The sequence below is a fragment of the Montipora foliosa genome, chromosome 6 (genome assembly GCF_036669935.1).
Source record: "Montipora foliosa isolate CH-2021 chromosome 6, ASM3666993v2, whole genome shotgun sequence".
Classification (NCBI taxonomy): Eukaryota; Metazoa; Cnidaria; class Anthozoa; order Scleractinia; family Acroporidae; genus Montipora; species Montipora foliosa.
This window is the reverse complement of record NC_090874.1, coordinates 2,057,817-2,070,316: the sequence shown is the minus strand read 5'-3', so window position 1 is coordinate 2,070,316 and position 12,500 is coordinate 2,057,817. Positions and strand designations below refer to the sequence as shown.

Sequence of the window (12,500 nt, the reverse complement as noted above, 5' to 3'; positions counted from 1 at the left end):
TGATCTAAAAAGACCTACAATGATCTACAATGACCTACAATGACCTACAATGAGGTGCAATGTACATTATAAGCTAAAATTAGCTTATGACCTACAATGAGCTACAATGGCCTACTTATAATTAAATGGCTTACAATCAAAGAGAAAGACAAATGAGGATCAGGGTGAAGAGTTTGGTGTGCAGAAAACATCAATTGTGCGTTGTAACATAACGCCTTTAGTCCATTGCATGACAGCCCAAATGATGACAGCAATTATGCACATGCCCTTGGCGGCAGAAACAAACTGGGAAAAGACCCTTGCATGGTTTTCCTTTGTTTTAAAGCTAAAATGAAAATGTACAAATATCAAGGCTTTGCTTGGCAATGATAAAATTTTAATTAGAGCAGGAAAAAATGAAGAGAAGATATAATAAATTAATAAGTTATTCTTCCCACAATGTTTTCTTTGGTTCACAGTGTACAATGAATATTTTCAACTTGCTCAGCAACAAGGTTTTGATTGATTCAAAGCACAGAGTGGAATGTTTTTAACCTTTGTAATGCAAACATGCTGCAGTGCCCTCAGAGCTACAAATTATCTTACTGGTATTTTAGCTCATTACAGGTCATAAGCTAATTTTAGCTCATAATGTACCTCATTGTAGGTCATTGTAGATCATTGTAGCTCATTGTACCTCATTGTTGGTCATTGCAGGTCATTGTTGGTCATTGTAGATCATTGTAGGTCATTCCTTGTTTTAGTAACTACGCTCTGAAAGGACCTAAAAGGGTAGTGGTCCATTAAGAACTTGCTTACACTTTTACTAGTAGTACAGCTGTAATAGACAAGATTGGTGAATATGACTTAAAAGAAACAGGCTGCACAAACCTATGATAAATTTAAAGGGAGTTGAAGACTGGTGTTACCTTAATTAAGCATCGACATGTCCCATGAATATGCTCTGTAAGATCAAACTCAGTTTCAAACAAAGACACTTTTCTAAAATGGAAAGAAAGATGTTCTTTGTCAGCATTGTTTTAAAAGATAAAACTTGAACTGGCACAGGGAAGAAGATTAATTTCTTTTTTTTATGAGAGGGCAAGTTATCTTATTACCGGTAACATGTATTCTGCATGTTTTTAAGACCAAAGCAAAGCGTCACTTATTGCAAGAATCCCAGTCTAGAAGCTTCTATAATTTTGAAAATACTTAAGATACTTAAAATTATGCCAAAAAGTTGATTTCAGAAGTAAATCTACAGGTTTCAAGGCTTTAGAAAAATGCATGTTGATTGCCATCAATGTGGTGTTTTAAGCACATTTAAGTATAAAGAACCTCTTTCATCAAAGGAAATATTATATACCTTCCTTTCCTAATTGTAAGCATAATGCCCCTTGCCGTTTTCTCATAGTTGTCATCAATGTACAATTCAACATTCCTTGCTTCAGAAACAATAACAATATTTTTGATATAGAACTCTTGTGCCATTGGATGTGCTGTGAAGCTCATTTCACAGGGTATTAAGCCAGGTTGGGGTTTTGGCCTTGTGAGGGTAACCCCTGCTCCTGCAGATTGGACACATCCTACAACTAGCTGATCTTGTGCCCTAAACGATTAATTAGACAAATAATAATTATTAGACAAACATTAAACATAATTATTATTATAACTTACAATCCAGGTAGGAAAGATTCTTTTGAAAAATATATGAAAACTGTGCAACATATATTTCGTGATATCCCAAAATAGGTACACACCCAACTTTGAATTTGCCAGCTTTCACAAACAAAAAATGTATGGCCAGTATCAATTATTACTGTTTCCATGGAAATAATTCATGTGGCAAAATCCTGACTGAGACAGGTCCAGTACTAACACAGGCAGCCCAGGCTCGGAGGGTGAAATTTATAAGGATTTGTATGGGAATCCCAATGACAAACACTCAAAAAGATATTTACATGCAAGAGTTCTCTGATTTGCTCTCATCGTATCAAGGCTCAAGTGGACGGTTGCCCAGCCATGTCGAAATTCATTCTAAGCAAGCCTCAAAGGATTTTGAATATTTGAATGTTCATCCCTGTTCTCAGCAATGGATACGAGCTGGACCTTGAAACTTGGGCAAAGAGAAGTAACTTTATCCATGTGGCCATTACCAGAGTTTGAGCGTGACTGATGCCAGAGAAGTGTGATTTTATCGGCGATATGTGGGGTAAGCTAGAATTCACTTTCCAGCCTTTCCTTTATTTGCGTATACGTGACAACCCAGGAAGCTGGGAAGTTGCTTAAATCGTGTTAAATCAGGCAAATAACCGCACAGAAAGCGAAAAAGTCAACAGGACAACAAAGTATGGCTTTCTTATTAAGAACTATTGCAAGTAAATATCTTTTTGAGTGTTTGTTATCGGGATTCCCATACAAATCCTTATAATTTTCACCCTCTGAGCATGGGCCACATGTGGTACTAACTGTAAATATTGTTCCTTCTATGTTACCTAATTATTGCTAATTTAAATTAGTTTGTCACATGTATAGTACTAGTTGTGGAATTTTAAACTCAATATGTACTTTAATAATACATGTAGCAGGTCCACATCAGCTATTGCTGCCAAATCCCTAACCTGCTTTACCAAATAAAGAATGTATGTATGTAGGAAAGGGTTTGTCTCTTTATCTAGAAAATTTTATTATCCTGAACATGGCACCAGCAATAGCTAGGAAGCCATAGATGATTTTACGAACAGAAGAAAAAACACAAATGAGATGACAGCTACCGGTATGTGTAAGTTTAAACTGGAGATCCACATTCTATTATACAAAAGTAACATTTACATTCTAGGATCGATTAAGACACTTTTGTAAAATGAAACAACTTGGAACAATTACTTCATAGCTCACTTCATAGAGCAGTATGTGTTGTTGTTTAATTTTTTCTTGCTTCAAAATTCTTCAAACTAGTTCAATTTTGATTTTTCTTGTCTAATATTCATTATCATAATATAAAACACTCATTTTCATTCATTCACTTCCTTTGGCAATAACCACATAAAAGAAAAGAAATTAAAAAAAAAAACCACAATACACTAGAAATTTATAATAACTTAAAGACGATACACTAAAAATGTTTAAGGTGGTAATGACAAGGAAGCCTATATGGAAGCCGGGGGCTTATGAGCTATAGGCTTCCTGACAACATAGGTTACATCACACAAATTATGGGGACGGCATAAAATATAGAATGTATTATTTTTAAAAACAAAAGAAAAAGAAAAGAAGAGGAAAGAAGAAGTATGTAGCTCAACAAAGAGTATATATGACTAAGAAAGAAGGAATTTTTTTAAGTGCCCCTAACCCCAAAATATTTTTTCGCTAAAATGAATCTTTGCACCTGTTCGAAACGCGTTGCGGCCATTTTTTCATTTTTCTAACAAATCCTGCCATTTTAAAGGCTTCAAAAGTTGCAAAAATCCATGCATCTTCTGTCCACAACCGCGTCAGAAGGGGAGTAGGTCTGTTCCTGAGTTGACGTCACAAACTGATTTACATTGCATTAACTCTTTGTAAACATGCATGCAATGTAGATTGTGACGTCATATCAGGAATAGACCCACTCCCCTTCTGACTCGGTCGTGAACGAAAGATGCTTGGATTTTCACAACTTTCGAAGCCTATAAAATGGCAGGATTTGTTAGAAAAAGGAAAAAATTGCCGCAGTGCGTTTCAAACAGGTGCAAAGATTAATTTTAGCAAAAAACATATCTTGGGGATAGGGGTACTTTAAGTCTTTTGGCAAACAAACGGATGCTTTCACTGTTTTGAATTTCAGGACTTGACGAGTTGAAAAACATAGGTCCTTGAAACCAAATTGAGAAGTTTCGAATATTAGTTCAACAGGGAGGTATGCAAAAAAGGTTGCTTATCATAGTAAAGATAACACTATGAAAAACACCGATCTGTGGAATGGGCCGGAATTATTGAGTGACTGCCCTGCCCACGTCAGTTATTTTTTAAACATTTTGATGAAATTCTTTTCCCATGGTGTGAGCAGCAGCCAGCTTTCGCCGTCATGGTGTACAAGAACAACCACAACAATGGAAACATATGTTTTCAAAATCATGAGTCCCACGAGGAAATTGTCCAGCGAAGAGGCTGCAAGTGCGACAATGGACTCGCTGTTACTTCGAGTGCAAGAAAGGTTTCCTGGCCTGAAAAGTAACGTCCAACACAACACCTCTCAAGAATTTGAACTACTTACAAGCGGAAGAGGGCGGGGCAGTGACTCAGTAATTCAGGGTCTTTCTACAGATACCGGAAAGCATTGTGTTTTTGGTCACTTGAGATTAGTCTTTATTTGGAGTTGTTTTGTTTTCTGTCTTTTGCTTTTTTTGTTTTATGTAATTTCTGCTCCAGTACTTGCAAAAGCTGCCATAATTCAGGCCTATTCCACAGATCGGTGGTTTTCATAGTAATTTATTGTTGAATTTTTCTACTTGTAATCTGTTTTTATAATAATAATTTTTATTATAATTTGTTGTGGTGATATGGTTTATGATGAGTTTAACTGTTTCCCTTGATAATTATTGTGTTTTTCCCTCATCATCAAGGCCTTTACCAAAGCAAACACCAGTTTCCTTCAGTACCAGTTTCCCTCTCTTTGAAATCTTGAGGAAAATCGAGTTTCCTGCCATGACAGTTGAATTAGCATTGAAATGACGGGCAAAACCTTTCATTGTTCATGTTTGTTTGGGCATTGAATAAACATTTACTCAGAAAAACCATTTTCTAAAATCAACATCCCAAGAGTAAATTACCGTATATTGAAAAAACTGGCAACCAGAACAAATTCCCACGACTTGATAAAAATAGTTGTTTCCTAATGTTTTGTAATATTACAACAAGGGAACTTAACGTAAACATAACTGAGTGTTTTTCGTTTAAAACTGCTTCAATAAACAACAAGTGCTCTACTCAACCACCTTGAATTGAATTGAATCACTATTAAGCAACAAAAAAGTCGCGTGACCCGAAATCATAACTTGAACGTGATCCTCTGCTGTTCTAACTGGATGTTTGTCACTGCGGAAAAGCGTACTGTATGTTAAATATATATTTGCATTTTTTTACGTTTAAAAAGTTTAGATTAAGTCGAGAGAAGCTAATTTTCATTTGAATGGCCCACGATCGAAAAGTTTAAGCATGTTCATTAAATAAATCTCATGGATAAATTCAACGAACTTCTAAATAATTTGGTACGTGGTTGCGTTCTTCTCGCCAAAGGAAGTACATTTTCACATCCAATATATGAGTTCTAAAAGCACTACTCTAAATCAGTGTCGCTTAGCTCAATGATTAAACCAAAAAGATTTAACCGTTTGTACTGTAACAGCATGCTCAGTAATGATAAATGTCAGTGTTACTACTATACGCTTTAAATATCAAAAGCTTACCTCGTTTCGCCATCCCCAACAACGTGGAAGACGGCCGATTGCACGGCTTGAATATCCAAACCATCGGGATAGTCCCATGAAAACGAAATCTGAAATCTAGCCCAAAAGTTTGATAATTCTTCCAGATCCATGAAAAAATCGATTCTCCGAATTTACTTTCGTCAGTGTGGGCATTTGAAGTGAGCGATGAGAGACATGCCACACATCATTGGCGCAGAATCTACAGAACAGCACAGCAAAAACTCGACCCCTCTAAACAAAACGAAGAATCCAGGCTTTCTTAAATAAGAAATATTTTACTCGTTTTGAGAGTGTTATAGCACTTTCCCTTTGAATGGACGGCAAAAACTCGAGAAAAGGGAGATGTGACACTTGTTTTCTTTCAAAGCGCGAAAAATCTGAGCCCGTGGTACCCAGTCTTCGACAGTCATTTTTCAGAAAATGGAAAATTAGAACAAACTGCTGGAATTAGGACTGGAATTACGGATGACGATAGAATGACGGTAAATAAAAATTAACAATATCTGGTTCTTGTAGCTGGCAAAATGTTGTATTTGTATTGGCCTATAAAACTGAAGAAATTAAAATGAATTTATGCATTTAATCATGTTTTCATGATCAATGCATTTCCAAAAAAAGAGCACAGGTCACCTAAGCTCTGTGTTGTGTTGAATTTACAGAGCTGATATAAATCAAAAAGTTTAATTAAAACAATAAGCACTAATGTTGCACTTAGTTGTCTGTTGTCTCTTTGTTATCTTTCTTTGGTAATCTGGTGCCATTCTGTCCACTATTTCGCTAGATATCCTCAACTGAAGACCTATGATATCTCTAAACTCAAAACAACACAGAACTTGGGCCACCTGGGAAAAAAATATGCCATTTTGGGTGATATTAAGGGTTGTTTTTCTTTGGTCTCCTATTCTCTTGTAACATAAGGAAATTTTCTATTTTTCTCCTGTCTTCCTTGTTCTAATTCTTACATCCATGAGCATTTCAAAAGCTCATTTATTTGTGCTGTACTATCATTGGACAACACCTCAGACATGGCTAGTCCACATTTTTCTTATTCTCTCTTAGCTCTGCAAGTTGATGGAACGTTTTGAAACCAAAAGGGACCACCATAATATATCAATAATTATTATGGTTGTAAGTGACTTAACAAAATACAAAAACCATACTTTTCTTACTTAAATTTTCATGGCCACAATATAAATTGACCGATGGCAAATCCTATATCATCCCTGAGAAATGAAAAATAAAAGCATACAACCAAATTATTGATGGGAACGTCATAGGTTTGACTTCTGTAGGAAATACTCAAGTTTTTTGACAAGTGTTCCCTAGTCATCATCAAATTCACTCATTTACGAGGCTTATAAATTAACAGCCATTTGCATAACAATCTCTAAAGTGCCATTCCAGTATTTATTTTTAAATTTCAGATACATTTGAATAATGCCTTTAATTTCTTTGAGAATAACCCTAACCCGTATTTATTAATCTCGGAACTCTAGACTTAAAAGGAGTTTAAACATGTCCAAGAACAACATTACCTGAAATAATTTGCCTCAAACCTGAGTCAGTAAACATGAGTAAACATACTCCTGTGAAAATTTATTTATTCAATTAATAATTCTCCTGAACTTCTTAATATCGCTCTTTAAAAATCTAAAATTAAGTCACGATGTTATTTATATCAATTGACATTAACAAAAGTCCGCAAACAGCAATAAGCACAACCACATTCATTCACAGAGCACATGCTTTCATTTCATTCTCATCGTGAAGAGTATTCTGTCCATTAGGCAGTTCTCCAGATGGAACCCTGGGCAAATCTACAGCAGGCTGTCGTTCCATTTCAGTAATTTCTTCAATGTTGGAATTCGAAAGTTCCCGTTTGATAGCCTCTAACTCCTCATTAAGCTGCTCGTCATCAATGTCTTGATTCGAACCAACACCACAAATAGCTTCGGAGATTTCCCTGGAGAGATCTGTTTGCTCCTGAACATCGTCGATAATGTCATAAACATCGTCAGTGCTAACCTGATCATGGACGCTCTTCAGAACCTTAGCAGCAAAATTCATGCTTTTTAAAACTTCTGTGTTTATTCCAGCGCTTTCGAGCGCCTCGCGCTGAAATTCTAAAGTAGACAAGGTTCCATCTATTTGACTCAGCTGCTTTTCGAGACGTTTTCGCCTCTTTAGTGCCTGCACAGCCATCCTCTTGTTTGTTTTGACATGTTTTTTCGCCGTTGCGTTTTCAATTTCAATTTTTTTCTCCAAGAACTCTTGCTTCTTTTCCAACATTTCCTCTGTTTGCTTCAACTTTTGAACAGCGTGTTCAGTGGAAGGAATGTTTTCCTTGTTTTTAACAGCAAAAAGCGACTTGAACTTGCTCATGATTGCAGAAAAAGGAACAGCACCGACACGTCTTTTGCAAGCTCAACAATTTTAACGGCCGTCCAGTCTGCAGGTTTCAAAAGTTTAATAACGCCAAACAGGAAACCGTCATCACCAAGCTGTCAAGTTTATTTTTGGAAGGCGGAAGTCAAAAGTGTTCGGATCACATGACAGTTTTCACTGAAGTTAATATGGCTGGGCTTTCGTTACGTATTATTTTCTTTGCGTTTAGTTTTAGTGCCAGAAATGCACAAGGGGAGCCATTTCAAGCACCAAGCTACAACATAAACCTTGATCTTCCTCCAGAAGAAAGATGGGTTAACGTTACGAGCAAATACGCGAAATACTCTCCGCTAATCGTCGATGCCATACGCCAAGAAATTCCAACATATTTGGTTCCGCTTGCGGAGTTACTCGCTTTGTACATGGAAAAACATTTTCCTGAGCCGTTTCCTGCAGAAATGAGAGGTGTATCCAAAGGGCTTAACCTGACCCTGACGGACACTTTACTCCTCAATATTATGTATGACTTGACAGCATTCTGCACCAGTGTTGTTGCACAGGATAACCAAGGGAGTATTTTCCATGGTCGAAATCTCGACTACAGGTTTACTGGGATACTACGTAATATCACCTTTATATCAAACTTCCAAAGCAAAGGTAATTTGCCGTTCTTCAAACGCCTTAGTGTGGAGATTGCAGAGAGGTTGTTTGTCCGTAGAAAATTGGAAGTTGCGTGGTGCCCTTCGGTACCTGTGGCAAGGCAATCCCATTACGCAGTTCTAAAACCACCTTGCATCTCATGTGCACCTCATTAAAAACAAAAGGGAATATTGAAACATGCCTTGTTCCTTTAAAAACAAAATTAATTTTCAGCAATCCTGCGCTTAACTCAGCAATCCAATAATTTTAATATGTTTAGTTGGTTTTGTCAAAAACTTGGGCCTCTACCGCTCAAGAAAGAAACGTTTTCTTCATAAAAAAACAAATAAATTTTTGTTTCACTGTGAATGTGGCTCTTTCAAAATGCAGTATATCTTTATCATAGTTTTACAAATGCAAATTTGCATCATTTTTATGCAGCTTTGTTATATTTTGATGCAAAAAGAATGGCATTAATTTTAAAAAATGAGATATTGAAACATGCTTACTTTGCCTCAGAATAGCAGAAATTGTGTTTCCGAAGACTTGAAATTTCAAAATTCTCCGGGGAAGGATTCCCCTGCAAACCTCCTACAGGGGGCCGCCAAAGGTGGCTCCCTTTCATCGAACCCCTTCAGCCTAAAACCTGGATCTGCCCCAGAGAAAATGATAAGGATATTTTTGTGTTTTAATGCAACCTAGGCAATTGCAAACAACCCAAACTTTCCAGGGTTCTGTCCAATAGCCCACTTTCGATCTATTAAAATTCATTCCTACACAAAAGGCACCATCTCAAGGCTCAGGGGAATAAACTCATACAAATCCCTGCATTTATTCCCCAGAGCCTCGAGATGATGACTTTTATTTTGGACTGAATTTTAAAGTGGGCTATTGCTTGACAAACATTTCATATCAATCTGTAGTTCACAAATACTTAATGTACACACCCCCTTCATTCCAAGATATAATAATGTGCCAAAAAATCCAGTAACAAGCTTGTGAAATAGTAGATAGTGGTAACAGTTTCTGTTTTTAATATTTTCTTCTTTACTAGGAAAACTAATGTACACTGGTGTGACTTTCGCTGGTCAGGTTGGACTTTTGACTGCTCAGCGACCAAATGCTTTCACAATCTCTCTTGATGAAAGAGACCAGGGATTTGTATGGCAAAACATCTTACTGGCTTTATTAAACAAGAAGGCTTTACCTGTCACATTTTTGGTTCGAAATGTAGTTAGTACACCTGGAATGGATTTTGATCATGCTTTAGAAGTGTTGTCACAAATGCCATTAATAGCAGATTGCTATCTTATTCTTGGAGGAGTTAATGCTGGCCAGGGGGCTGTGATCACTCGAGACAGAGAAGACACAGCAAATATCTGGCTCTTAAGCAATGACACCAGAAAGAACCCGTAAGTAGATAATGAGAGATCTCTTTACGGTTATTCGTTTTGATTTTTCTTTTCAAGAAAGTGTTATTTGTGTCAGAATGTATCGCTAAAGTTTGCAAAACTGCATTAACTTCCCACTGCTTCAAACCTAGCAAATGTTTCCTCCATGCTGAAGACAGTGAGATGTTTTTTTAAACAAAGGTGCCTGGGTTTAGGGGCTTTCCTTGCTATTATCCATTTGGTGATAAGTCTTTTAAAAGTTTTGTCACTTTTATCAGCATCATTATCATCATCATTATTGTCACATACATGTAACCACTGTAAGTCACCTTTTAAGTGGGTTCACAATATTAAGTGCATTATTCATACCAGCCTTCCAGGTTTTAGCCAACAAGTAACAAAACCCAACCCTCAAAATCAGGACAAAAAGTGTCCTGTCTGATCCCCCCAAGTGCTACAAAGTTATCATTTATATATTTTTTTTGTGGTAACAGGTGGTTCCTTGTTGAAACAAATTATGACCATTGGACCACACCCCCTCCTTCAGATGATCGTCGACACCCAGCAATAAAGGCTCTGACCAAGATTACTCAAGAGAAAATTGATGCAGAGACGCTGTTTAGTGTTATGTCAGAACATCCTGTGCTGAATAACAAGACTGTTTACACATGCATTATGCAAGCCAAAAATCCTGATCTTTTCAACACTTGGATTCGTCGACCTTAGTGGAGTGTTCATGGAGAGAAAGATTTTGTTGACTCCTGAGAAATTGTAAGACCTAAGCACTTATCAATGAAAACTGATAATAAATAGTTTGACATCTTTTTAATTTTTTTTTTTTTGCAAACATAGTAAATTTTTAATTACTATGTTTACCTTTGTGCATCAAACCAACCATTATGTAATATATCAACAACGAGTGCGAGGGTTTTATCAGGGGTTCCAAACACAGAGAAACATATGAAAGCATGAGGCCCCTTTGGCCGAGTGCCTTTATTTGTTGGAGGTGTTTAGAAACCCTAATGAAACCCGAAGCACGAGTTTTTGATATGGCTTCTCAAAGCATCTATTGTAGTATTTTTGTTTATTCATGATTGTATTGTATTGTTTTCAAAATTAGTATGTAAATTATTCAAAGTTGGCCTGGTCGTGATTTTTTTTTTTTGGAAGTCATTTTCGCATGTGCTTTTGAGAGATGGATGCAAGTACAGTCGCGTTTTAGATTTCCAAGAACAGTCGAAGATGAGTCTGCTTTAGTCAGTGAAGCTAGACCAAAGAGCACGAAGTACAAAGATAAGTGGTCAGTGGAAATTGTTCGAGAATGGCAAAGGACGAAAAATTTTAAATTTCCAGATTTGAAAGTTGGAAGCGTTTTCAATGATTATGGCTTCATCTCCTGTGTAATGTCGAGGACAATGATGAGAACATGGATGCTTTATTATTGAACTACTGTCTTGCTAAATTTATCCAAGAGGTGGCAAATGAGAAGGGCGGCCGGTATCGGGATGATTTCTGTACAGGTCCCTACTTCATTATGCATGCAGAATAAATTAATTATGCATTAGCGATATTGTTTTGTAGAACAATACGTACTTGATGAGAGCAGTATAGCTCCCGTAACTTCAGGTAGGAACTTAAAATCATGGTTTGACCAGAACCTGAGTATGATTCCACACATTAATAAGATATGTAAAGCTACATCTACGGATCAGAAAGTACCTCACCATCGATGCCACACATACGCTTGTTCACTCCATTGTTATTTGCCACTTAGACTATTGTAATAGTCTTCTTTATAAAGTTCCCGCGATACACATAAGTAAGTTACAACGCATCCAAAATAGTGCTGCCCAGCTCATTTGTTCAACACCAAGGTTTAATCATATTACACCCGTCTTATTTTCTTTGCATTGGCTACCCGTTACCTACCGTATCGAGTTTAAAATCTTGTTCGATTAAAGGAGAAAAGTAAATACCAGCTTCGTTCTTCTGAAGAACTACTATAGCAGTTGCCTGCCTGCAAGTGTGAGAGACATTAGGGGAGCAGGGCTGGCGAGAGCACTCGCCTTCCACCAATGTGGCCGGGGATCGATTCCCGGATTCTACGCCATATGTGGGTTGAGTTTGTTGGTTCTCTATTCTGCTCGGAGAGGTTTTTTTCCCGGGAACTCTTTTCCCCTCTCCTCATAAACCAACATTTGCAGGCGTAGCTCAGTTGGCTAGTGCGCGGCTTTCAGAGCAAGGAGTCCCCAGTTCGATCCTCGGTGACTTCAACGTCTGTTTCCACTTTCCTCTGACCCGTGTAGCTATATCTTTAAATATCCGTGAAACGGAGCACTGACAGAGGGAGGTGGGGTAAAAGGCGCATCGTCGGCTTCCATTGATACCAGTTTCGTAACTGAAGGAACTGCCGACGTTAAATAAATTGACTTTACTTTTACATCGATGACTTTTTGGTATTTAAACGAACTATAAAGACTTATTTATTTATGAAGGCTTTTGCCTGTTATTGTTAACTTTATTGTCAATTGTTAGAATGACTACTTTTTAAATTATTAATTTCAAGTATTATTATTATTATTTTTTTTTTTTTTTTTTTTGCGATATCAATGTTTTATTATCAATATATTATTTATAT

General features: G+C 36.9%; 3 protein-coding genes across 4 annotated transcripts in view; 1 reads left to right on the top strand and 2 right to left on the bottom strand.

Annotated features, from left to right (window-relative positions):
* Nucleotides 1–5,839, bottom strand: part of LOC138006248 (ATPase PAAT-like) — a 17,817-nt gene extending 11,978 nt beyond the window's left edge. Inside the window, exons 1-3 of one of the 2 annotated variants that reach the window (XM_068852465.1) lie at nucleotides 5,427–5,839; nucleotides 1,346–1,588; nucleotides 909–981 (exon numbers count right to left, since the gene is read on the bottom strand). In XM_068852465.1, coding sequence (XP_068708566.1) covers nucleotides 909–981; nucleotides 1,346–1,588; nucleotides 5,427–5,557 — 447 coding nt within the window. In that variant the 5' untranslated portion in view covers nucleotides 5,558–5,839. The remainder of the gene's footprint in view (nucleotides 1–908; nucleotides 982–1,345; nucleotides 1,589–5,426) is intronic. The other variant, XM_068852466.1, reaches the window with a different exon arrangement.
* A 992-nt stretch (nucleotides 5,840–6,831) lies between these two features.
* LOC138006251 (charged multivesicular body protein 4b-like) lies at nucleotides 6,832–7,923 on the bottom strand. The gene has a single exon (XM_068852473.1). The coding sequence runs from the start codon at nucleotides 7,827–7,829 to the stop codon at nucleotides 7,179–7,181; it is 651 nt and encodes a 216-aa protein (XP_068708574.1). The 5' UTR covers nucleotides 7,830–7,923; the 3' UTR covers nucleotides 6,832–7,178.
* A 69-nt stretch (nucleotides 7,924–7,992) lies between these two features.
* LOC138006252 (N-acylethanolamine-hydrolyzing acid amidase-like) lies at nucleotides 7,993–11,837 on the top strand. The gene is made up of 3 exons (XM_068852474.1): nucleotides 7,993–8,489; nucleotides 9,526–9,883; nucleotides 10,357–11,837. The coding sequence occupies exons 1-3, from the start codon at nucleotides 7,997–7,999 to the stop codon at nucleotides 10,586–10,588; spliced, it is 1,083 nt and encodes a 360-aa protein (XP_068708575.1). The 5' UTR covers nucleotides 7,993–7,996; the 3' UTR covers nucleotides 10,589–11,837.
* The last annotated feature ends 663 nt before the right edge of the window (nucleotides 11,838–12,500 follow it).

Bases quoted from the DNA above. Each gene is read 5' to 3' on its own strand.
- LOC138006251 (XM_068852473.1), bottom strand. From the start codon at position 7,829: ATGAGCAAGTTCAAGTCGCTTTTTGCTGTTAAAAACAAGGAAAACATT.
- LOC138006252 (XM_068852474.1), top strand. From the start codon at position 7,997: ATGACAGTTTTCACTGAAGTTAATATGGCTGGGCTTTCGTTACGTATT. The intron at 8,490-9,525 runs GTAATTTGCCGT...CTTCTTTACTAG, and splicing joins ATCAAACTTCCAAAGCAAAG to GAAAACTAATGTACACTGGT. The intron at 9,884-10,356 runs GTAAGTAGATAA...TTGTGGTAACAG, and splicing joins AATGACACCAGAAAGAACCC to GTGGTTCCTTGTTGAAACAA.